This window comes from Panulirus ornatus, chromosome 58, assembly GCF_036320965.1.
Source record: "Panulirus ornatus isolate Po-2019 chromosome 58, ASM3632096v1, whole genome shotgun sequence".
Lineage (NCBI taxonomy): Eukaryota > Metazoa > Arthropoda > Malacostraca > Decapoda > Palinuridae > Panulirus > Panulirus ornatus.
In genome coordinates this window covers 24,574,719-24,602,262 of record NC_092281.1, presented here as the reverse complement: position 1 = coordinate 24,602,262, position 27,544 = coordinate 24,574,719, and the positions used below count along the sequence as shown (strand labels likewise).

At 43.4% G+C, this 27,544-nt stretch overlaps 1 protein-coding gene and 1 long non-coding RNA gene across 2 annotated transcripts in view; one reads left to right on the top strand and one right to left on the bottom strand.

The window, feature by feature from the left end:
- Positions 1-761: 761 nt before the first annotated feature.
- LOC139766676 (uncharacterized) overlaps positions 762-27,544 on the bottom strand; it is a 542,423-nt gene continuing 515,640 nt past the window's right edge. The window contains exon 8 of the mRNA XM_071695584.1: positions 762-2,536. Coding sequence (XP_071551685.1) covers positions 2,523-2,536 — 14 coding nt within the window. The 3' untranslated portion in view covers positions 762-2,522. The remainder of the gene's footprint in view (positions 2,537-27,544) is intronic.
- LOC139766799 (uncharacterized) overlaps positions 10,314-27,544 on the top strand; it is a 141,373-nt gene continuing 124,142 nt past the window's right edge. Inside the window, exon 1 of the long non-coding RNA XR_011716951.1 lies at positions 10,314-11,161. This is a non-coding gene — a long non-coding RNA (uncharacterized lncRNA). The remainder of the gene's footprint in view (positions 11,162-27,544) is intronic.

The following is a 27,544-nucleotide window of genomic DNA, read 5'->3' as shown; positions in this document are numbered from 1 at the left end:
ATTGGTGGAAGTGAAGTGTTTTAGATATCTGGTAGTGGACTTAGCAGCCAATGGAGCCATGGAAGAGGAAGTGAGTCCTGGGGGATGAAGGTTCTGGGAGCGATGAAAAATGTGTGGAAGGAGAGAACGTTATATCTTAGAGCAAAATTGGGTATGTTTGAAGGAATAGTAGTTCCAACAATACTATATGATTGTAAGGCGTGGGCTATGGATAACATTGTATGGAGGAGGATGGATGTGTTGGAAATGAAATGTTTGAGGACAATATGTGATGTGAGGTGGTTTGATCGAGTAAGTAATGAAAGGGTAAGAGAGATGTGAGGAAATAAAAAGGAGTGTGGTTGAGACAGCAGAAGAGGGTGTGTTGAAATGGTTTGGACATATGGAGAGAATGAGAGAGGAAAGGTTGATAAAGAGGACTTATGTGTCTGAGGTGAAGGGAACAAGAGAAGCGGAAGACCAAATTGGAGGTGGAAGAATGGAGTGAAAAAGATTTTGAGTGATTGGGACCTGAACATACAGGATGTTGAGTGGCGTACAGGGAATAAGAGTGAATTGGAACGATGTGGTATACCAGGGTCGACGTGCTGTCAGTGGACTGAACTAGGGCTTGTGAAACGTCTGGGGTAAACCATGGAAAGTTCTGTGGGGCCTTGATGTGGATAGGGAGCTGTGGTTTCGGTGCATTACACATAACAGCTAGAGACTGAGTTAATTCGTTAATAAGATGCCTTGATTAGGGCATTCAGGTGCCCCTGCTGCCTTGGACACCGTAGAAAAAAAAGGTCTGTCATGATGGCATACGAGTCTTGGAAATTCCGTCGACAAAGGTTGTTTTAGGAAGTACCACATTAAAAGCAGGACGAGCATATTGCTCATGTTTTAGTCTGGTCTGTTGACACTCTTCCGTTGATCCTGTGTCACTTATCATCACACGTTAGGGAAGTACTATAAGAAAACCATCAACGCAATTCCATTTTCTATGATGAGTGTTGTAAATTGGTAATATAGGTTGGTAGTCATCTGGCTACGGCCGTCCTGGGAGATGTTCTGTTTATAATCGTGATAAAAATATCGTTGTATTTCCATCTTCAAGGACAAATAGGTTCTTAAGATCACATTTTGTCTCAGTCGTGGTTTACCGTAGAAGACAAATAAGAAAAATATTGTTTAGAAATTGACAGACGTCAGAATAGTCGGAATACATTATAAACATGGACGATGTCTGAATCCTAATTGTTACATTGGCTCTGACTTGGACGGACTCACGTTCAAAAGATATACTTTATTATATAACAACAGTAATTTTCCTGCATAGATTTTTCGTAACATACGTATGTAGCACAAGCACATGGAATATTATTAGATATATTGTAAAAAACGAACGTTACAAAACAATAAAAGGCCATGCAAGTCATTTCACTGGATCGAGACACGCCGTGCGATACAGTGAAGCTCCGCTTCTGCTTCGAGACGGCCGATGAGCGCGTTCATTACGGAACCGAAGATTACTATGTTTCTGGTTCATATGTTCATCCTGGGTTGTGGTGGTGAGCGACAGTATCGTGTTAAGGGTTCCGGGAGATGTAGTGGTGGAGGAGGCTTCAGGGGACTAGTGAAGGGATAAGGTACTGGTCACTGACGCACTCGGGGTAAAACTCAGTTTGCTGGCTCAAGTCTTGTGGTGGTGGAAAGGTTAGGATATGTGGCCACAGGTGTTTTGGTCGCCGGCTCGGTAGCTGCCAGCTGGCTCCGTGCTCCCGGCTCGGAGTTGATTGATGTTTGCATAAACGAAGGTCTTATTTCTAGCCAGGTATGAGTAACATTTGGAGATTAATGGTTGTAACCAATGTAAGGTGAGAGGTGAAATATAGTTAGGTGTACTTAATGTAATTACCATAGCTAGAATATGTAGAGAACGTATGGACTCGGTAGACAGAGACTTTGAAGTATATTACTATTCACTTGGGTGACAACTTCATGTTGCCTATGAAAGAAATTAGAAATTGTGGTGAGAGTTAGCCCCACTGCCCAATCTCCCCTAAACGTGGCTACTTAATGCTTTCAAACCAACAGACCACAATGATAATGGTACATTTCCATTACAATGATCTGCTTCTGGGGATGTTAGGTAAGATTTTCGTCGGTTACGGTCGGCTGGGCGTGGAGTTACTGCACTGGGTTACGGTCAGGTAAGCTAGAATAGGCGGGTGAGTGGTGGCTATTGTACTAGATCATGGTGAGGTGGGTTAGGTTCGCTCAGCCTGCGAAGCGGTGGCTACTATACCGGGTCACGGTGAGGTGATCCAGAAATGGCAGATGAGTGATTGCTGCTGTACTGAGTTATGATGAGGTGGGCTAAGGTCGACTGGCCGGTGAACGGTAGCTCGTCTACTGGATCGTGGTGAGGTTGGCTAGGGTGAATCGGAGAGACGAGAGGTTGGATGGTGGTCAGAGGTCGCATGATCACTCTCCTTGATAATGTGTTCTCCATACGGGGCATCGCACATGTTGTCCTGTCCTCAAACACCACGAACTGGAATAGAAGATGGGTAGAGAGATTTAACCTTAACGACTTAATGTAAGTTAGGAGTGTCGGTGAAAAGGAGTGGGACATTGAAGCAATGATGAAGAATGCATAGAGAATAAGATACCCACATCAGAGTTTATTAGCAGCCAAATCCAGCGGGTAACTGTATTTGGGTATGGCTAGATTTTGATAACAATGAATTAGGCAATATTTCTGGAGATATCAAATCATTATCGTAACCATAATTTCATATCAAAGATATTATGTAGATTACGTAAAAGTTATGAAGTTAGGCGTACTACAACAGCATCTGGTGCAGTGGTTTGCATTTAGCTCTTGCAGCCTTCTCTTACCTTAAGCTTTATAGATATTACACCTTCTCCAGCTGAAATGTCTGAGGTACATTTTGACTGTTAGGATCATGAATGAGGATGAATGTCACTCGTCGATCAAAGTAGATATTGATGGTATAGAGATAAGTAAGATCTACTTTCATCCACAGAGGATAATGACACTATGTATAGTTGTATACATGTACCACAAATATTTATAGAAAAAACATTGTTCCGTTCCACAAGCTTTCAGCACAAAATTATGGGTATATATAAAGGAGAAAATATTGGTAATTTTGGTAGACTTGCAAAGCAAAAATAAGTTAAATGAAGGAATTGGAGCAAATATTTCGGTACAATATGAGAACAGTGGTTATGAGAGGGTTGTGCCAGTATTTATGAAATTTTGCAACGCAAAATACAAATACAAAGATAAACTTGTATGCCCGTAACAATACGGAGCAAATTAATTTTCATTAGAATGAGGATATTACATAACATCGAAAAGAAATGCAGAAGCTTTAATATTTTGCAGATACAAAAGAAAAATATTTTGTATTACTTCGTGCATGCGTATGCATGTACATAGTCTACCATAACGTGAGAAAAAATTTTCTGATATATTTTTATCAATACTGTATTGCACCAAATAAACATCACGCGATCATTTGTTTCTCTAAGAATGAGGTAAAATAGAGTAATAGAGAAATATAAATTAAACCAGCACAAACCGGAGAAAGGATCAGGACTTATATGCATAATTACTAATTCATATTAACACCAGAGAGAAAAATATATGGTTCTTGAACTGTTTAGAGAATTTTGTCATTCAACAACATTTTCTTTCATAAGTTTTTCCAATGCTAAAGTTAAACATAGCATTTATACTACATAGGATAGAACAAAAGACTATTTCTTGGAGAAATTATGGCAGATTTGAATCACTTAAACTTACCTTTTAAGTTTCTCGTTTTCTCTGAGAGTTCAGGTTTGTTTCCCGTTTTCTAATAGTTCTTAAGTCGCTCTTTTCTAATAGTTCTTAAGTCGCTCTTCCAGATGCAAGCATCACAAAAATTGGTATGTCAAAGTCATGAATTACGCTTCTTTGTATTTTTCTCGCTGAGCTCGGTCGCCATTTGTAGTCTTCTCTGTGTCGACTCCCAAGACGGATGTGTTCTTACGCTCTGTATTTCAAGTCTGTGTTGCCTGATGTCGAAGTGTTTATTCCTCTTTTCGGTAAGTCAGACTTTGCTTAGCACTATGGCAATGTTTCTGTGCATTCTTCTTGACAAGTGGGCTTCCTTGAGCTTTTATTCTGCGTATCAATACGTAGGAAGGATTACACTGCTCCTAGCTAGGATCCAATTTTTGTTTCGTTTAGAATGCCATGATCAACTCTCTTCTTTGAGATTTTCTATCTTCAGTTAACCGCCACTGCTTTCTTTGGATTACTCACTTACATTTGAATTTGGTGTCTTATATTCATTCGTCTTATATATGTACGTGAAGTGCTGTTTCTGGTAGCTTTCTATGTTCATTATTTTTTTTTTCAACTGTAGAACGGTGTTTATAGGGGTATTTTTCGCTCGGTGAAGTGTTTACAAACTTAATGCAATGCTTTGTTATGTTTCCATGTGCTCAGGGTTGGGATCAGGGTAAAGTGTATTGCCTTCAGTGGCTCACTCTAAATATTGTTAGAGACCAGACCCGTAGTAGTAGCACAGGAGCGGACACTGTTGCTTCGTTGCCAGCGAACCTTCATCGGTTCGGGAGTTCTGAACCTTCTTGGTTCTACCGCTCTAATTTGCCTTCCGGAGGGGCAAAAATTGGCAGCCAGTCACGTTTGAGAGCCCAAGCAACAAGCTCTTTTCATGTTGTGTGCCGGTAACCTTTGTTAAGCAGCAGTGTTTCCCTTTGTGCATCTGCCTAGTTCATAGTTAGACACAGCTAATGAGATTCGCGAACCCTTGCGTCCTGCTTGGCTTCCAAGCCTTAGAATTCTTCTTTTCAAATCTTGGCAAATGTTAGGTTCTGTGCTGTTCTTTCATTTGCCAATTTCTTGGCGGCCTTAATGGTGTAAAACGCTTCAGTTTCCTCAGACTGTTTCAAAACGCCAAGTTTTCACGTCTATTAAAGTCAATAAAACATCGTTATATTCAAGTTTCATTAATACAACTTTCCACATGTAGATTTTAGCTTGATGAAAGTAAGAATTCCCAAGGATAAACATACCCAAAGATTCCAGTCAGGCGAGCCACCACTGCTCCCTAGCGGCGGTAGCCATAACTACATGCGCAGTGACATTGCGTAGGCTTCCGCTATTGTTGTTTTGATTCTAACGTCATGTGCCTCTTCTTTTCTTTCAATTTGTTTCAGTTCATTTCTCCATCGATGCTTTCTTCGGATTTGTCACTCATTTCAAAGTCTGGTGTTGAATATGTTTCTCAAATGTTTATGTGTTATGTATATGTGTTAGAGGTTGTATCTGGTACCTCCATAGGTTGAATGTTTTATTGTGACAGTGAAGTGTTTTTCGCGCAGTGAAGTTGGTGGAGTGCAGTGTTGTGTTTACGTGTGCTTGGGGCAGGCTCATGATGGATTCTGCACTCAGTAGACCTGTAAGACTCACGCCCGCATGCCATTAATTTTTCATTAGCTATTTGTTATCATCATTTTACTGTGAGTTACATATACTTTTTTATCTGCATCACATAGAATGTTCCTAAGGGCTCACTGTTCCCACGAGCTACTGTTAATCAGGATGTGTGAACACGTAAGAACTGATCTGTTATTTGAAAACGTTGCTGAATGGGTGTTGACGGACTCCAATATAGCACCTGCCAGTGTGACCGTTCACTAGAGTGTGTCATAGTGTGTCATAAGACTATAGCCCAGAGTACTATAATTGTACGTATATATTCTTATATTAAGACTGCAGAGGCCACCTGCTCTTCACTGAGCACCACCGAACGAAGAAAGACTCCGATCTCCTTACCAAGTCAACCTTACACGTCTGGAGACGGAGTGCTACTCTCTCCATGTCTGGAGATGGAGTTCATTGGCCTCCATGTCTTTAGATGGAGTTCATTGGCTTCCATGTCTTTAGATGGAGTAAACTGGCCTCCATGTCTGGAGTTGGAGTGCACTGGCCTCCATGTTTGGAGACGGAGTCTGCTGGTCTCCATGTCTTGAGACGGAGTTCACTGGTCTCCATGTCTTGAGACAGAGTTCACTGGTCTCCATGTCTTGAGACGGAGTTCACTGGTCTCCATGTCTTGAGACGGAGTTCACTGGTCTCCATGTCTTGAGACGGAGTTCACTGGTCTCCATGTCTTGAGACGGAGTTCACTGGTCTCCATGTCTTGAGACGGAGTTCACTGGTCTCCATGTCTTGAGACGGAGTTCACTGGTCTCTATGTCTTGAGACGGAGTTCACTGGTCTCCATGTCTTGAGACGGAGTTCACTGGTCTCTATGTCTTGAGACGGAGTTCACTGGTCTCTATGTCTTGAGACGGAGTTCACTGGTCTCCATGTCTTGAGACGGAGTTCACTGGTCTTCATGTCTTGAGACGGAGTTCACTGGTCTCCATGTCTTGAGACGGAGTTCACTGGTCTCCATGTCTTGAGACAGAGTTCACTGGTCTCCATGTCTTGAGACGGAGTTCACTGGTCTCCATATCTTGAGACGGAGTTCACTGGTCTCCATGTCTTGAGACGGAATCCACTGGTCACCATGTCTTGAGACATAGTTCACTGGCCTCCATGTCTTGAGATGGAGTCCACTGGCCTCCACGGCTGGTGACAGAGTCCATTGGCCTCCACGTCTCGAGGCGGAGCCCATTGGCTTCCACGTCTGGAGAGGGAGTCCAGTGCCCTCCACGTCTGGAGACGGAGTCCACTGCCCTCCACGTCTGGAGACTTAGTCCTTAGACCTCCATATCCGGAGGCGGGGTCCATGGGCCCCCACGTTCAGAGACGGGGTCCAGTGGCCTCCAGGAATGGAGACTTAGTCTACTGGCCTCCACGTTTGGAAATGGTATCCACTGGTGTCTGCATGTGGAGACGCAGTCCACTGGCCTCTGCGTCCGGAGACCGAGTCTACTGGTAACATTTTCATGAAGCTCGTTTTCTATGAATAATCGTCACCAGCATGTTAGTTAGGTTTACCCTAACCACTCATCAAGCACATTTTGTATAATGTATCACCTTCAAGTTAGTTAAAGTTTACCCTAAGCGTCTCCTCCATACACGTTTTCGTTCACAAGTTACGCTAGCTTATCGGTCAAATGGTGCCAGTGGCAGTTTTTGACAACTCTATGGCCCGTTTTTTTCTTTTTGAAGTCCAGCTTTCGGGCTGCCACCACACCCGCAGAGCATTGTTTGCGGCCAGCCCGAAGCATGGGCAACAAGGTCTTACGAAGGGCGAGGCTCAAAATGGTCTCGGGCTGCCCGAAGACTTTCTGGTGTCTTCTAACCCTGCGGTCTGCAGACGACGCGCTCAGCTGGGGTAAACAGTACAGGGGCCCTCAAATTCATAGTTTCACTATGAAGTTTTGTTCTGGCTGACGGCATACCATATCACTCGGGTTTTGCGGTGTCCCACGGGTCATCAAACTTTAAGTTTCACTATGGGACTTTTGTTCTGGCTAATGATAGCCCATTTAATCGGTTTTTTGATGGGCCGAAGGCTCACGCCAGACCATCTTAGTAGGATTTTGAAGGGCGCACGGGTCATCATACTTTAAGCTTCACTCTGGGATTTTCTTCTGCCCAACGCCAAAACTATTCTAATCGGGTTTTACGGGGCCCCAGGTGTCATCAGACTTAATGCTCTAACCTGGAACTATTGTTCTGGCTAACGTCAGACGATTATAATCGGGTTTTGCTGGGTCCACGGGTCGTTAAACTTAATGCCTCACTCTGAGACTTTTCTTCTGCATAAGAATACTACACCATTTGAATCTTATATACTTGTTTACATAGATTAATTTTCCTTGCTTGCATAGAAGTCAGTTACTTTTTGCATAATAATTTCCTTATTCCAAGCCTCAAGCTGTTATCTGTAATTTTTCGTAAAAAAGAAGAGGTACACTGTGGCTTTATGAATATTAGAATATGTTTAATGAAAAATTTGACAGATCACAAAAGTTCCAAGTTAAACTAGAGATTTACCAAAACCTTTGTGGATGTTGTGAAGTTAAAAAATTGACTCCGTTTTGCCGGGTTGCCACTGGTCACCTAGGAGTAGTTATCAAATTTTATTTTCCAATAATCAATGAATCATCATCACCCATCAGCAGTTTCAAACCTCTATAATCATCATAAAGCTCTATCGTGATGCTTTATCTAAAGCCGTATTATTGTATAAAAGGAATTTTCCCTTTCCTTAACCTGAGAAAAACATGAAAATTAAGTTGTGGTTGAAATATATATGTCGTGTTTTACAAAGGACATTTGCGTAAGATCTTCCTCTCATTGTCACGATCATCTGGACTAAACTAAAGTCATATAGTAAAATCAGGTGACTGTGAAGATACGGGATGTCACTGAATGATAACAAAAAAAAAAAAAAAAGACGATGCGATTCAATACATTCACTGAAGAAATCGTTGCTACGAGTAATTCACTGCCAGAAAATGTTGCTAGTGTCCCCTTGTGTCTAAGCCTTCCAGTGTAGTGTAAACAAGTCTCGCCACAAAAAGCCAGTGTTAAGAGGCTTTAGTCAAAATAATTGTGAAGAGATGCCAACCTGAAGGCAGCGGTCTGGACATACGCGTCAGCCAGTCTCGTAACATGGAAAAAAAAAAAAACATGTTTCTCTTGTGTATTTTTTTTTTTTTTTTTTTGCACGCAGAAGCCAAATATGTTTTTAGAATTTCCTTATCACCCATAGTTTTCTTGTTTCAGCATACTCGCCTATTATTACGTATAATATATATGTACCAGTGCTCTACGAAGCATTTGCAACAAAAAGCTTAATGAACAAGGCTATTTTATAAATGTTTGTAAAAGTTAGTCTGAGCATGCGCAAGAGGTAAAACTTACTCTGAGCATGCGCAAGAGGTAAAACTTACTCTGAGCATGCGCTAAAGGAAAATTCTGGCCAAGCTTGCACTATAAGTGAAACTTACTCTGAGTATAAGCGAAAGTGAAACTTTGCTCGAGCCTGCGCAAAAGAGGATTTCTTCCTATAGTACTTCACCAATCACTGTATTTCACACTCTTTCGTGATGTCTTTGTGGGGTGTCATATGATTAATGTTTTTTATTTTTCATCAGATATTAAATGTAAGCTTGATTTATAGTATCATACTTGATCGCCTTTTCCCGCGTCAGCGTGGTAGTGCCAGAAAACAAACGCCCAAACACACACATATACATGCATATACATATCAACATATACACATATACATACATATACATATCAACATATACATACATATACATATCAACATATACACATATACATACATATACATATCAACATATACACATATACATACATATACATATCAACATATACACATATACATACATACATACATACATACATACACATGAACATATTCATACTTGCTTGCCTTCATCCATTCCTGGTGCTACCCCGTCCCACAGGAAACAGCATCGTTACCTCCTGCTTCAGCGAGGTAGCGTCAGGAAAACAGACAAAAAAGGCCACATTTGTTCATACTATGCCTCTAGCTGTCATGTGTAATGCACCGAAACCACAGCTCCCTATCCCCATCCAGGCCCCATAGACCTTTCCATGGTTTGCCCCAGACGTTTTACATGCCCTGGTTCAGTCCATTGACAGCACGTCGACTCCGGTATACCACATCGTTCCAATTCACTCTGTTCCTTGAACGCCTCTCACCCTCCTGTATGTTCAGGCCCCTGTCGCTCAAAATCTTTTTCACTCCATCCTTTGCCTCCAATTTGGTCTCTCGCTCCTCCTTGTTCCCTCCACCTTTGACACATATATCCTCTTTGTCAGTCTTTCCTCACTCATTCTTTCCATATGTTTAAACCATTTCAACACACCAACGTCTGTTCTTTCAACCACACTATTATCATTTCCACACATTTCATTACTTGCTCGATGAAACCACCTCACATCAAATACTATCCTCAAACATTTCATTTGCAATACATCCAACCTTCCACGCAAAACCCTATCGATAGGCCAAGCCTCGCAACCATATAACATTGTTGGAACTACTTTTCCCTCAAACATACCCATTTTTGTTCTCCGAATTAACGTTCTTTCCTTCCACACATTCTTCAACGCTCCCAGAATCTTCGCTCCCTCCCCCACCCTGTGACTCACTTCTGCTTCCATGGTTCCATTCGCTGCTAAGTCTACCCCTAGATATCTATAAACCTTCATTTCCTCCATTTTTTCTCCACTGGAACTTACATCCCAGTTAGCTTGTCCCTCAACCCTACTGAACCTAATAACCTTGCTCTTATTCACATTTACTCTCAACTTTCTCTTTTCATATACTTTTCCAAACTCAGTCAACAACTTCTGCAGTTTCACACTCGAATCTGCCACCAGGGCTGTATCATCGAGTGCGCATGCTCAGTGTAACTTTCACCCCTTGCGCATGCTCGGCCTGAAGTGACGCTTGCGCACATCTCTGTTGACTTTGAATTGCTTAGAATTAGTGGCGCGAAATAGCTCAGTGAGTGTGGCGGTCACTCCTTCAGTGTTCTTGATTTAACGGTCAGTTTCCTTGAAAATCGGTGTTGGGAATATCTCCTCTCGTAATGGTGCAGTGCATTACAGGAACTTTAGGTGTCAGTGAATAAATGAAATTCGTTATGACAATATTATAAAGAAATATTTACTTCTATGGAGGCAAATTTTCGGTGCTTGATGAACTTGAATTCTATGATTTTAGTTTTCTTTTTACTAAGTGATATCTGCAAATGCCACAGATTTTTTTGTGTGTGCATTGCTTCGAGTGGTTTAAAGTTGACGCCACTTGTTAAACCACTGTGTTCTCATTCGTTTGCGAGATAAATATACATCATTGCGAGGTGAAATCTGAAAAGGTTGGAGATTCCGTACCATGAAATGAATGAAAGTGAATTTGGCAAGAGATTATATCATATTTACCTAGGGATGGAGGGACGGTAAGAAAATTTTCTTCTCTTCTCAGACTGAACCGAGAAAATGGACAAAATGAGCAAAACTGGATTTATCGAGCAGCCATAGTCATCTCCAGCTCTTCAGTAGGAAATTGCCCATCGCTGACCAACACTTCCACTGAAGCTGTATAATCACCTCGTTAAGGTAAGTGATATCTCCATTTTGTCTCTTCTATATGGAGTTCGGGGTAGGAGTGCCCGGCTGGATTAGATAGAGATAAACTTGAGGTAACAGCCCTTAAATCGGGGCCACGAGTCATCGGACTTAAAGCGTCAATATGGGATTTTTCTTTTGGTCAACACCACACAATTTCAATCGGGCTTTGCGGAGCCTAAGGGTCGTCAGGCTTAAAGCTCCACTCTGAGACATTTTGTTCTGGGTTACGCCAGAAGGAAAGCTTCGATGTGGGAATTTCATTTTGGATGCCGCCAGACCATGCACAGCTTCAAAGTAAATGTTAGATTTAGTACTTTGGTTCTAGATGCCATCAGACCTTTCTAATGGCCTTTGGCGCGGCTAAAGGGGCTTCTGACTAATGTTTCAGTTTGGCACTTTGATTATGATGCCGCCACGCTACTCTAATAGCCTTTGGCGAAGCCAAAGGGGCTTCAAAGTAAACCCTCATTTTGTCACTTTGATTATGATGCCGCCACGACACTCTAATGGCCTTTGACTTGGTCAAAGGGGCTTCAAAGTAAAGTTTCAATTTGACACTTTGATTCTGGACGCCGCCACGCCAATCTAACGGTTTTTTGTGTATATTTGGATCTCCGTGTGAAGGGTCATTATATGCAACGGGGTGGTGGGCCCTGTGTACAACGAGGGTTGGTGGGGCCTGTGTACAACGAGGGTTGGTGGGCCCTGTGTACAACGAAGGTTGGTGGGGCCTGTGTATAACGAGGGGTAGTGGGCCCTGTGTACAACGAGGGTTGGTGTGGACTGTACGACGGGGGATCGTGGGGCGTAATGAAACGTTTTCTTCAACATCCAACACTGTGATCAATACATATTCTGCAACATCCAACACTGTGATCAGTACATATTCTGCAACATCCAACACTGTGATCAGTACATATTCTGCAACATCCAACACTGTGATCAGTACATATTCTGCAACATCCAACACTGATAAATACATATTCTGCAACATCCAACACTGTGATCAATACATATTCTGCAACATCCAACACTATGATCAGTACATATTCTGCAACATCCAACACTGTGATCAATACATATTCTGCAACATCCAACACTGTGATCAGTACATATTCTGCAACATTCAACACTGTGATCAATACATATTCTGCAACATCCAACACTGTGATCAATACATATTCTGCAACATCCAACACTGTGATCAGTACATATTCTGCAACATCCAACACTGTGATCAATACATATTCTGCAACATCCAACACTGTGATCAATACATATTCTGCAACATCCAACACTGTGATCAATACATATTCTGCAACATCCAACACTGTGATCAATACATATTCTGCAACATCCAACACTGTGATCAATACATATTCTGCAACATCCAACACTGTGATCAATACATATTCTGCAACATCCAACACTGTGATCAATACATATTCTGCAACATCCAACACTGTGATCAATACATATTCTGCAACATCCAACACTGTGATCAATACATATTCTGCAACATCCAACACTGTGATCAATACATATTCTGCAACATCCAACACTGTGATCAGTACATATTCTGCAACATCCAACACTGTGATCAATACATATTCTGCAACATCCAACACTGTGATCAGTACATATTCTGCAACATCCAACACTGTGATCAATACATATTCTGCAACATCCAACACTGTGATCAATACATATTCTGCAACATCCAACACTGTGATCAATACATATTCTGCAACATTCAACACTGTGATCAATACATATTCTGCAACATCCAACACTGTGATCAATACATATTCTGCAACATCCAACACTGTGATCAATACATATTCTGCAACATCCAACACTGTGATCAATACATATTCTGCAACATCCAACACTGTGATCAATACATATTCTGCAACATCCAACACTGTGATCAATACATATTCTGCAACATCCAACACTGTGATCAATACATATTCTGCAACATCCAACACTGTGATCAATACATATTCTGCAACATCCAACACTGTGATCAATACATATTCTGCAACATCCAACACTGTGATCAATACATATTCTGCAACATCCAACACTGTGATCAATACATATTCTGCAACATCCAACACTGTGATCAGTACATATTCTGCAACATCCAACACTGTGATCAATACATATTCTGCAACATCCAACACTGTGATCAGTACATATTCTGCAACATCCAACACTGTGATCAATACATATTCTGCAACATCCAACACTGTGATCAATACATATTCTGCAACATCCAACACTGTGATCAATACATATTCTGCAACATTCAACACTGTGATCAATACATATTCTGCAACATCCAACACTGTGATCAATACATATTCTGCAACATCCAACACTGTGATCAATACATATTCTGCAACATCCAACACTGTGATCAGTACATATTCTGCAACATCCAACACTGTGATCAGTACATATTCTGCAACATCCAACACTGTGATCAATACATATTCTGCAACATCCAACACTATGATCAATACATATTCTGCAACATCCAACACTATGATCAATACATATTCTGCAACATCCAACACTATGATCAATACATATTCTGCAACATCCAACACTATGATCAATACATATTCTGCAACATCCAACACTATGATCAATACATATTCTGCAACATCCAACACTATGATCAATACATATTCTGCAACATCCAACACTATGATCAATACATATTCTGCAACATCCAACACTGTGATCAATACATATTCTGCAACATCCAACACTGTGATCAATGATTTTGATGGTTCGGGATCACTTTAAATGTATATTCTTACCTTAGTCTTCTTTCATTCTGTCATTCTATTTAAGCCAACGTCCATCTGTAATGTATTCAAGAACGTCCAATTGTAACATCTCAGACTGTCTCAACCATTTGATGATCATTATTCCTTGTGATTAAGAATGTTAGGGAAGAGTTACGATTGGATGTTCTCGACATACATTAGAGATGGAAGTGACGTGAAAAAATAATACAGAATAAAAGAAGACTGGATGGAGCGGGGGGCTGGAAATCCTCCCGTCTCATTATTTTTTTCTAATTTTCCAAAAGAAGGAACAGAGAAGGAGGCCAGGTGAGGATATTCCCTCAAAGGCCCAGTTCTCTGTTCTTAACGCTACCTCGCTAACGCGGGAATGGCGAATAGTTTAAAAGAAAGAAACGAAAAGAAGACTGGATGCAAGAATATACGTTCAAAGTGATGGCTTAACATCAGAATCATTGATCACAGTGTTGGATGTTGCAGAAAACACTTGAGAGAAAAAGTAACTCAATACATCGAGGCTGGTAACGTCCCCTACACTACCTCCCATACCATGGCCTACCCAACCCCACCCGCACCCCTCCGACGCCGCCAACCCAACGGCTCACGGCGACAGTGGGTCTGGCGGGGCGCCGGATTTCTCTCCCAGTATGAGCAGACACATCGGCTCCCCCTAGCCATTAGATTTCCAGAATGATCGAGAATCTCTCTCCTAAAGTACATGGGATTACTCTTGAGTTACACACACGTATGTCAAGCTTGTTTCGGGTAAGTTTCATCATGGTTTGATATTTGGGGAAGGTTTTCTCTGTTGGCTGCTTGTGTGAACGTCCGGACACATGTGTTTGTCCTGGGGGGAGAAATAGCCCTAGCGAATGGTCTTTGTAGCGCGCACGCTGGGAGACGAGAGGGGAAACGGCTATTTTTGGAGCTGTGTCAACAGCTCTCCTGCTTATCCCCGTTGTGTTGCTGGTGTTATAAGAATCGTTTACCTAGGAGGTTCAGAGAGACTTAACTGCTTGACCATAATAGGTCAAAGGCCTGGCCTTTGACATGAAACCCTTAAATGTTCAACATCAAGATCCCAGACTTAATGTACAAGGATCGTACCGTCTTGATGCAGGCTCTGACATTAACGCTCACACGGTAACATTTTTTCTTCTACGTTTGACAACGATAAAAGCGTTTGATACATTAATCATAGTGTTATTCCCGCCTTAACAGAATGTATGGGTCTTACACCTTTCACACCATAAGATATATTAAGTTATTCTTCTTCCAAGTTCCAATATAACGTTTTCACCTTCATATGTCGGGTCAACGAACATCCGATGAGGTCAGATGGATTGACAGCCTTTTTTTTTTCTCTCATTTCTTTTTTTTTCCTTATCTTTCGCCCGACATTGTAGTGATGGGGGCATACATTTGTCCCGTACTACGTTGGCTGCTGAATAAAAACAGACAAAGGAATTAATGTAGTTTTCACATGCAAGTACATTTGTAAGCTGTGGTCTGCCTAGAACACAGATATTTCATGCAGAGACGAGATAATCTCTCTCTCTCTCTCTCTCTCTCTCTCTCTCTCTCTCTCTCTCTCTCTATATATATATATATATATATATATATATATATATATATATATATATATATATATATATATATATCATTTTATCTTTTTATAAAAGAAAGGCAGAAGGTCAAGAGAAAGGTGAAAAAGAGAACAAATGAGAGTTGAGTGACAGAGTATCAATAAGTTTCAGGGAAAATAAGAATGTTTTGGAAGGAGGAAAATAAAGTGCGTAAGACAAGAGAACAAATTGGAACATCGGTGAAGGGGACTAATGGGGAGGTAATAACGAGTAATGGTGAAGTGAGAAAAAGATGGAGTGAATATTTTTAAGGTTTGTTGAATGTTATTGATAGAATGGCAGATATAGGGTGTTTTGGTCGAGGTGGTGTGCGAAGTGAGAGGGTCAGGGACAAAGGTTTGGTAAACAGAGAAGAGGTAGTGAAAGCTTTGCGGATGATGAAAGCGGCAAGGCGGTGGGGTTGGATGGTATTGCAGTGGAATTTATTAAAAATAGGGGGTGACTGTGTTGTTGAATAGTTGGTAAGGATATTCAGTGTATGAAATCGGGGGTGACTGTGTTGTTGACTGGTTGGTAAGGATATTCATTGTATGTATGGTTCATAGTGAAGTACCTGAGGATTGGCGGAATGCATTCATAGTGCCATGGTACAAAGGCAAAGGGGATAAAGGTGAGTGTTCAAATTACACAGGTATAAGTTTGTTGAGTATTCCTGGGAAATTATATGGGAGGATATTGATTGAGAGGGTAAAGGCATGTATAGAGCATCAGATTGGACAAGAGCAATGTTGTTTCAGAAGTGGTAGAGGATGTGTGAATCAGGTGTTTGCTTTGAAGAATATCTGTAAGAAATACTTAGAAAAACAGATGGATATGTTGCAGCATTTATGGATCTGGACAAGGCATATGATAGAGTTGATAGAGATGCCTGTGGAAGGTATTAAGAGTATATGGTGTGGGAAGAAAGTTGCTAGAAGCAGTGAAAAGTTTTTATCAAGGATGTAAGGCATGTGTACGAGTAAGAAGAGAGTAAAGTGATTGGTTCCTAGTGAATGTCGGTTTGCGGCAGGGGTGTGTAATGTCTCCATGGTTGTTTAATTTGTTTATGGATGGGGTTGTTAGGGAGGTGAATGCAAGAGTTTTGGAGAGAGGGGAAAGTATGCAGCCTGTTGTGGATGAGAGGGCTTGGGAAGTTAGTCAGTTGTTGTTCGCGGATGATACAGCGCTGGTGGCTGATTCGAGTGAGAAACTGCAAAAGTTGGTGACTGAGTTTGGTAAAGTGTATGAAAGAAGAGAGCTGAGAGTAAATGTGAATAAGTGCAAAGTTATTACGTTCAGTAGGGTTGAGGGACAAGTAAACTGGGAGGTAAGTTTGAATGAAGAAAAACTGGAGGAAGTGAAGTGTTTTAGATATCTGGGAGTGGATTTAGCAGCGGATTGAACCATAGAAACAGAAGTGAGTCATAGGGTGGGGAGCGTTAAAGAATGTGGAATGTGAGAACGTTATCTCGGAGAGCAAAAATGGGTATGTTTGAAGGAATAGTGGTTCCAACATTGTTATGTGGTTGTGAGGCATTCAACAAACCTTCAAGCTACTCACTCCATCTCCTTCTCACTTCACCATCCCTGGGGATGGGGGAGAAAGAATACTTCCCACGTATTCCCCGCATGTCGTAGAAGGCGACTAAAGGGGGCGGGAGCGGGTTGCTAGAAACACTCCCCTCCTCGTATCTCTCCTCGTATTTAACTTTCTAAAAGGGAAAGCAGAAGAATGAGTCATGCAGGGAGTGCTCATCATCCTCGAAGGCTCAGATTGGGGTGTCTAAATGTTTGTAGATGTAACCAAGATGAGAAAAAAGGAAAGATAGGTGGTATGTTTGAGTAAAGGAACCTGGATGTTTTAGCTCTGAGTGAAACGAAGCTCAAGGGTAAAGGGGAAGAGTGGTTTGGGAATGTTTTTGGAGTAAAGTCAGGGTTCGGTGAGAGGACAAGAGCAAAGGAAAGAGTAGCACTACTACTGAAGCAGGAGTTGTGGAAGTATGTGATAGAGTGTAAGAAAGTAGACTCTTGATTGATATGGGTAAAACTGAAAGTGGAAGAAGAGAGATGGGTGATTATTAGAGCCTATGCACGTGGTCATGAGAAGGAAGATCATGAGAGGCAAGTGCTTTGGGAGCAGCCGAGAGAGTGTGTTACAGCTTAGATGCACGAGACCGGGTTGTAGTGATGGGTGATTTGAATGCAAAGGTGAGTAATGTGGCGGTTGAATTTATAATTGGTGCACATGGATGATCAGTGTTGTAAATGGAAATGAAGAGCTTGTAGATTTGTGTGCTGAAAAAGGACTGGTGATTGGGAATACCTGGTTTAAAAAGAAAGATATACATAAGTATACGCTTGTAAGTAGGAGCGATGGCCAGAGAGCGTTATTAGATTACGTGTTAATTGATAAGCGTGTGAAAGAGAGACTTTTGGATGTTAATGTGCTGAGAGGGGCAACTGTAGGGATGTCTGATCATTATCTTGTGAAGGTGAAAATTTGTAGAGGTTTTCAGAAAAGAAGAGAGAATGTTGGGGTGAAGAGAGTGGTGAGAGTAAGTGAGCTTGGAAAGAAGACTTGTTTGAGGAAGTACCAGGAGAGGTTGAGTGCAGAATAGTGAGAGCAAATGATCTAAGGGGAGTCGGAGAGGAGTGGTATGTATTCAGGGAAGCAGTGATGGCTTGCGCAAAAGATGCTTGTGGCATGAGAAAGGTGGGAGGTGGACAGATTAGAAAGTGTAGTAAGTGGTGGGATGAAGAAGTAAGATTGTTAGCGAAAGAGAAGAAATAGGCGTCTGGACGATTTTTGCAGGGAAGTAGTGCAAATGACTGGTAGATGTATAAAAGAAAGAGTCAGGAGGTCAAGAGAAATGTGCAAGAGGTGAAAAAAGAGGGCAAATGAGAGTTGGGGTGAGAGAGTATCATTAAATTTTAGGGAGAACAAAAACATGTTTTGGAAGGACGTTAATAAAATGCGTAAGACAAGAGAATTAATGGGAACATCGGTGAAGGAGGCTAATGGGAAGGTAATAACAAGTATTGATTATATATATATATATATATATATATATATATATATATATATATATATATATATATATATATATATATATATATATCACAACATCCGTTGAAGCATAGGTATTTCATTTCTGATCCTGTTCCCCTTCCCATCTTCGTCCAGTGGCGCCCATGAAAGTAATTCCCTTATTATAGAATTCACAGAACCTTTTGCAGGCCGTCTCCATAAGAACCCTGTGTGGTGTTCCAAGTTCCAGGTTTTCTTCCTCAAAGAAGCCAGTCATCTCTGGAAGCTTCCCTTCCCATTACCTACCTACCCGTGGGAGTGGGAGTTTTCTCTGTAGCTCCTGTGTTGTCTCCTCACTCATACTACAGCACCATCGTTATCTACGGTTATAAGTGAAGCAACATTTTGTGTGATGTTCTGTAGCTAAGCTGGCCTTCACGAGAATGAGATCCAGGATGGATACTGTGAACAGTCCTTTTGACTCCAGTGGTAGACAAACACTCTAGGAATTTATGTCTCCATGTTTCTCTTTCCCCAGTTCGAATCCAGGTGACCCCCAGGTCAGTCCTCTTGTGTTCAAAATACCAATAGAATTAGAATATTTCCCACCGCTGAGCTGGTATTGCCTGAATCATGCAGTCATGCATTCATGATATTCAAAGGAAATATGACTCTTAATTCATAGCATCTTGTGAGGAGGGGGTGAGTTGTGGGCTATCCAAATAATCAGACAGGCTTTTCATGCTGTGTCTTATATATACTGTCAGCAGTTCTTGCCACTCTAGGCCTGACTTCCTTTTCGTCCACGATATCGTGTGATCATTCACGCAAAGGATCAGATCTGAGTTGGTCTCCTCGATAAGTTTTGTCCCAGAAGACGTAATAACATCTGATATGATGTCCCTCGCAGTTGTCTGCAAGTTGTAGGTCTGTGGTGGTGTAGAATGGGTTCGTAAGCGTATCTGGTTTCCGGTCTCCCTCGTATTGTAAGAGGTATGGTAATATGTAGTCTGTACTTCCTCCATCTTCTTTCCTTGGGAGTTTTCTTCTCTCTTTCTTTCTCTCATTTCTCTCTCTCTCTCTCTCTCTCTCTCTCTCTCTCTCTCTCTCTCTCTCTCTCTCTCTCTCTCTCTCTCTCTCTCTCTCTAGCAAGCACCACCCCAAATTCTTCACGATAAGCAAGTGTGTGTACATTGTGTGTGTGTGTGTGTGTGTGTGTGTGTGTTCGCCTTGACAGTGCCAGGTGTCATTCTCCGTCCAGAGTGTAACTTTTACAGGTTTTCCCCTCTGACGTAACTCTAAAGGCTCAGGTCAAGGGTCAGGTCATCAAACCCAAGTGTTGCACCCTCGTCCTCAAGGGTCGTGCCCTCGTGCTCAAGTGTCGCACCCTCGTCCTCAAGGGCCATGCCCTCGTGCTCAAGTGTCGCACCCTCGTCCTCAAGGGCCATGCCCTCGTGCTCAAGTGTCGCACCCTCGTCCTCAAGGGTCGTGCCCTCGTGCTCAAGTGTCGCACCCTCGTCCTCAAGGGCCATGCCCTCGTGCTCAAGTGTCGCACCCTCGTCCTCAAGGGCCGTGCCCTCGTGCTCAAGTGTCGCACCCTCGTCCTCAAGGGTCATGCCCTCGTGCTCAAAGATCTCCGGGTGTAAAACTAGTCACCCTCGACCCTCTCCACTCGACGAATCTTCCCCTATCATCTTGCTGTGTATTAATCATTTAAATCTGACAAATTTAATATCGTGATCTTCAAGATGCCATGTTAGTGTCCTCACCTTCTCTTCTGACTCACATTTCTCGTCCCTGCTTCCGGAGTATTTCCAAAGATTTTCATATTTGATTCTGGAATCCTTATATTCTCACATGAAGATTCCCGTTGGTCGTCATTTCTTTGGGTTAGGATCCCTCTTCTTGGAACCCTTACAGTAAATCCTGGGCTTCGAAGGTCGTCGCTTTCATCTCCTTACTTTGCCGCCATCGGCACCCTTTCCCTTTGGCTTGGCAGCAATACTGTACATGTCGGGCGTGTAGTATCATTTCCCATTTGAGTTTCTTAAATTCAGAGTTGCGAAATTTCCCACTGGTGTTCTGCTGCGCTTTCTCTTGATCTGTCTATTAGTCGTTCACAATCACTTTCACTACGACTGTTAACACATCATGTACAGTTATACACCATCGTGAAATAAATGATATTTTATAAGCATCTATCTGTCTCACCTTTCATGTTCTGTCATACATCTCGTTCTATATTGTGTATTCTTTTTCGGAGTTCTGTTCAAAATATCCTGGACCCATCTTAGCCGGCTGGACATGGAGCGTGGCGTGAACTCCATCCTCAGTTCTACTTCTGCTGCTGAATATTTCTTCACTGGTGTTGTCAGTCCCCTGACCATACGCCTCACCCGTCAACCTAGCCAGTACCCTCTCCCTCGACTGGTACTCAAAACGTTGTAAGCTAATGGAAGGAATCCCTCGACGGTAAATCGCCAGGAGTGTGTGAGGCTTCCCCGGACCTGGGCGTTGTTCTTCCTGACACATATTTAATGTTTTTACGGTCATGCCTGCGTATGTGCTATGTCTCTCTATCTCTCTACCTTCCTACATACACATGTACACGCTCTACATGTCAGGAACACTGGTATCTCTATGGCTGAACCCCTAACCTCTCTATCTCTCTCCATCACAATGGACAAAGACCTGGACATAGGTAAGCCACAGACTTGCACTTCTCCCCCAGACGGTCCATGACTTATCCCAGGATTACGCAACGCAGGACCCCCCCCAACCCAACTCGCCTTACGTAAAGCCTCTCCTCTCCCCTCATCACCTGACGAAGATCCACTTCATGCCGTAGAACTCCCTCGTTGAACGCGAGGGTAAAAGATATCCATTTTTTTTTTTTTTTTGTTTTAATGGTCCCTCCATGCGAAGGATCGAGCGACCACGCGCTGGGTTAAAAAGTCCGAGGAGTTACGGTGGGATTGTGAGCGGCATCGGTGGTGGGCAGCGTCTCTGTCTTTGTGGATCATATGCAAGCTACACACACACACACACACACACACACACACTCCTACTCGCCAATTTCCGCGTGAGCTGAACGGGTCTATGGCCACACCACCAGAATGATCTATGGTTAATGGGTCGGGCCACATCCTGGCTGCTCGAGAGACCTGGCCACAAGCCATATCACCCCCTCCCCCCTCCTTCCCCCACAGTGTACATACTGCAACACAGTGACAACTGTGCAACACATATCTATTAGATGCCCCAAATGCAATACACACACACACACACACACACACACACACACACACACACACACACACACACACACACACAGGATAAAACTGTCGGAAATTTGTACGAACAAGGGAAAACATTTTTGGCATAAAGACTATGTTAGATGATCTCAACCCAGACGTAACTGATAAGGTCATTTGCCTCTCCAGGGAGACGAAGCTGACTGAGATGATGTGATTTATGATACGACACACAAGATGTAATTCATGTATTACGTAGCCTTTATAACAATGTTTTATTGTTGTTAGGAGAGTTCTTGTCTCTTCAATTATAATACCTGGCTCGCCCATTCAAACTGTATGTTATGTGAATTTAGTTTATTACTATTTCATAACAGGGCAAGTAGGTATTATAAACAAGAGCGTATATCAGCAAAAAAGGGCACAAAACACACACAATCCCTATCTTTTGCAAGCCAGCCCTGCCACTCTACACAACCCTCACTCACACATCCTACATCTCGACTCTAACGACATCAGAATTAAAGACATGGAAATGAACGACCAGCTTGAGATAACCCTCATCCAAGAAGCCAGAATCACATCCAGGTCCATCCTCCCACGTTTCTACAGCTGCACAACGATCCTAGGACAAGACAGAAAATTTGGACAAGAGGGAAAATTCGTTGCACACTACCACGTCAACGCCAGTGATACAACAGAACATCTCTCAGACGATCACAACACCTACATAAAACTTCACATTACTAACTACAGCATAATGAGCGCTTACATACTTCACACCACCACACGATCCTTTCACATATACTCCCCTACTGCAGACCCTGACCACCATGCCTCTTTGAAGATTTCATTGGCCACCATCCCACTTGGCTTAACGCGCACACCAAAAAGACGAACTGCTCATAAACCACCTGCAGGTATTCAGTACCCTCAACCTACACAACCAGCCGACCAACCAACCAGACTGCCAGCTCACCAGCCATCCTCGCTAGGCATCACCTACTCGCCTGCACTATACACAAGGACCAACTGTCCCTCTCACTATGGTCCCTTATCTTGATAACAACACCCCACCTGGCCCACTTGACCCACACAGCCATCGAAAAGGACACACACACAAACTACAGGAAAGCAGACTGGCAATAAGCCTTTCACACTGACCGTGGAAACAAAGCTTATAACATGTGTTGTGGGCTCCCTATGCCTGGATCATGTGGTCTCCTAATCTTTACGTCATTAACGATCATGCCACATGAACCTAGTCGGAGATATGGAAGTCCCACAGAGATAGAAGGGTAGGAAGGTAGGAAGATTCGTAATTATATATCATCATGAATGTTATTAGTTTAATTAAACCCAGGTCCTCTTTCTAAGAAAAAGTCTTGGCGTTACCCAGGACCTCTTTCGCAAGGTTCATGCAGCCCATGGCCGTCCGACTTCCAGAAGCAGGAAAATGTGGACTCCTTTGCAGTGGAAGGTTCTTTGACTAAGACTGTACTCTGAATCATGCAACCTCGCCAAATGTCTCGTCAGAGAACCTTGAAAGTGGCTTGAAATACAGTCGAAAGCCTTTATTTTATATTTCCAGCGAGTTCACTCATATCTGTGCTTTACGTATGTATGTGATTACCTATTGCTCTCTCTCTCTCTCTCTCTCTCTCTCTCTCTCTCTCTCTCTCTCTCTCTCTCTCTCTCTATATATATATATATATATATATATATATATATATATATATATATATATATATATATATTTATATATATATTATGTGTGTGTGTGTGTGTGTGTGTGTGTGTGTGTGTATGTCTGTGTCTGTGACTGCGCACACGCGTACCCACACACACACACAAACAAACCTTAAAGACACGTCAAAAATATAAAAATTTCTCGAGGACATGTCTTTTTAAGTTAACATTCGCCGCTTTCACAGCCATTTGTGGTACACTAAAACAACGAACCAAGAACTGGGGACGCTTCGAGGCTGCATTGAAAGCACAGACCGACATTATGACGATGCCAGGGACTTTGGATGCATTTTTCTCCTCTCTCTTTGTTGCTTTTTACTACCGAGTCTCGATGCTTCAGATGCCAAAAATAAAAAAGGAGGGGGAGAGTACAGCTATATCGTTATTCATAGATGATGTAACTCTCGTGTGTGTGTGTGTGTGTGTGTGTGTGTGTGTGTGTGTGTGTGTGTGTGCGGTGTACAGAAAACGTGGGGTTGAAGGAGAATGGTTGTTTTATTGAGTATTCGTATAATTCCCTGTGAACACGAAGGGAAGACCGCTTGAACACGAAGGGAAGACCGCTTGAACACGAAGGGAAGACCGGTTGAACACGAAGGGACGACCGGTTGAACACGAAGGGACGACCACTCAAACATGAAGGGACGACCCTTGCCGCGTGATGGTACGACCCTTGAGCTTAACGGTACGACCCTTAGGGGGGGGGTGTTGGCAAGGTCTCTGAACTGACACTCTGAAGGGTTGGGTCACGCAAGTCTTACCCTATCTCACACTCGAGTCGTCCTTTCGTACTCGAGGAGCGTTACCGTCCTGCTCGAACTGCGCAGTTCCTCCGTGCTCACAGACGCCCCCTCGTAGTCATTAAGAGATTGATGACCTAGTTATACCTTCGTAGTAATTAATTGATGACCTAGTCATGATAGAACAATACAGCGTTACCAGTGTGTGTGGAAAACAACCGTTCCGAATCAGACAGACTTTTTTCTTTGTTTTTTTTTACCCTGGTGCTTGTACACGTCAAGCCATCAGAGTTAGACCATTCATCACACCTCCCAAGTCGAGGTCAGAGTTTCTTGTGCATGCATTCGGAGACGTGGGGGGGAAGCAGCGCCAGGCATCATTCACAAGGAGACTGGAGTTTCACGAGGGTAAATCTCCGTGTTATGTGCACTACGGCATCTCTAGCCGATAGCGGCGTGGCGCAGTCCTCTCTCTCTCTCTCTCTCTCTCTCTCTCTCTCTCTCTCTCTCTCTCTCTCTCTCTCTCTCTCTCTCTCTCTCTCTCTCTCACGGTCAATGGCACCAGTGGGGCAGGCAGCTGCACCCGGCTGCTCCCGTCTGCAGAAGTACTGCCAAACAAAGGCACAGGGAGGAGTGTGGAGGGGCTATGGGTGGAGGGCCCGAAACACACAAAGGGAGGGGTGAGGGGCAAGACCGAGAGGTGGGAGGATGTTGGGGAGGAAGGTCGTGGGAAACGTGGGTGTTTGCGAGGGACCAGAAACCAAACATAGAAGGTGGATGAAGGTTTGTGTGTGTGTGTGTGTGAGAGAGAGAGAGAGAGAGAGAGAGAGAGAGAGAGAGAGAGAGAGACGCGAAATGAGAGGCAACGGATGAACTCAAGAGGGAAAGGAAGGTGGCTGTGAAAGATGGAATTCCCGAGGAAGAACTTTAGGCGGATTCCTGGAGAACGTGTGAATGAGACGGAAGATTAAGTAAGAGACTTCGGGAAGTGAAGTAGAAAGACGTTGTACATGTGGATGTAGGGCGGGAGGAGGAGGAGGAAGGGGGATGGGGTCCAAGTGGACGGAGGGATGACGCACCAAATCCATCATCTCGATCATGACCTTGGAAAGACCAACACCTGGTTTGCTCCACCCTGACCATTGTGCCACCGAGTCTGCGTCGCAGGAAGAACACCATTACAGTGCACTGGGAGGTAGGGAGGGAGGAACAGCAGCGCCCCGCGAAGCCAAGCCCCCTCAGACATGCGGCTGGCTTGTGCGTCAGAGTACAGGACGGTACAACAATAGACGAGTTTAGTCTTTCATCTGATACCCCGAGGTGTAGAGCGGCTATGGGAGACGAGGGCGAGATCCTCACGAGGTATAGAGCGGTTATGAGAGACGAGGGCGAGATCATCATGAGCTATAGAGCGGCTGTGAGAGACGAGGACGAGATCATCATGAGCTATAGAGCGGCCCTGAAAGACGAGGACGAGATCCTTACGAGATATAGAGCGGCCCTGAAAGACGAGGACGAGATCCTTACGAGATATAGAGCGGCTATGAGAGACGAGGGCGAGATCCTGCCGGGCTCCCAGCCAGTCGGTCACGTTGACCTCTCCAGCCGTGACGTAAGAGCAGGTGTTGTCGGTGGGTGGGTCGTCCTGGGAGGGGGGGGGGGAGAAGGGGGCGGGGCCAGACACCTCGGCCACGCCCCCTTCCTCTCCTCCGGCTTGAGGGAGGGAGGGGGGGGGAGGGATAGACGCCGGGAGGTCCTATATAGGATTCCGTCCGACCTCCTATGTCATGTAGGGTCATTATCCATCATTGCCGCCCTTGCAGTGCCAACCGCTGCTGCTCGGGTTGTGTGTGTGTGTGTGTGTGTCTGTGTGTTTTCTTTGGCCAGTTTTGTGGTGGGCGATTAACTGCGTTCACTGGAACCCCCTTCCTGGGAAACGATAACCACTTACGTGCACCAGCTGGTTGGTGGTGGGGGGGGGGGGGGGGGTTGTAAGGCTGTTCTTTGTGTCAGCTGGTGGAGGGAGGGAGGAAGGGATGGAGGGAGGAAGGGATAGAGGGAGGAAGGGAGGAAGGGATGGAGGAGAGTGTAGCATTAGCAGAGCTGCCGTAAGCGGTGTTGATGGTCGTGGTAAAGGAGCTGTTGGTGGAGATGATAGTGGTGTGGATGATGAGGGCTGTGGTGGTACTGGTGATGATGGTGGTAGACAAACAGATCAATAGACAGGCAGACAGATGGACAGACAGAGAGAGAGAGATAGTCGGTTGCAAAGTTCTGATAGACAGATAAAACCTCCCCAGGGTAGAGATAACACCAGTAGACGTGTGTAAAAAAAAAACGGAATACAAATGAGATAAAGCAAAATCCTTGATCAACACCGACGGTGCCCATTCCTTGCAACCCATCACCAACGTGAGCAGCAAAGACCTCCACCGCAAATGGTTATCTTGGAAGTCAACCAACTTCCGCAACACCGCCATCTTCAACCACACTGCCATGGTCATCTGGGAGAGTAGAATCATGAAATGAAACGATGGGTCGAGTGTGATAGGAATGACGGAATGAATGGGATAGAGACGATGGTAGGAATGACGGAATGAATGGGATAGAAACGATGGTAGGAATGACGGAATGAATGGGATAGAAACGATCGTAGGATGAGGGAATGAATGGGATAGAAACGATCGTAGGATGAGGGAATGAATGGGATAGAAACGATGGTAGGATGAGGGAATGAATGGGATAGAAACGATGGTAGGATGTGTTCATGTATATGATGACTGTGTCCGCTTCTGCTGTATTATGTCAGGACTGATACAGGACTAGTGTTATCTGTATCGTAGATACAGACACTACTACTACTACTACTACTACTAGTGCTACTACTACTACTACTACTACTACTACTACTACTACTACTACTTCTACTACTACTACTACTACTACTACTACTACTACTTCTACTACTACTACTACTACTACTACTACTACTACTACTTCTACTACTACTACTACTACTACTACTACTACTACTACTTCTACTACTACTACTACTACTACTACTACTACTACTACTACTACTTCTACTTCTACTACTTCTACTACTGCTACTTCTACTACTACTACTACTACTACTACTAGTGCTGCTACTAC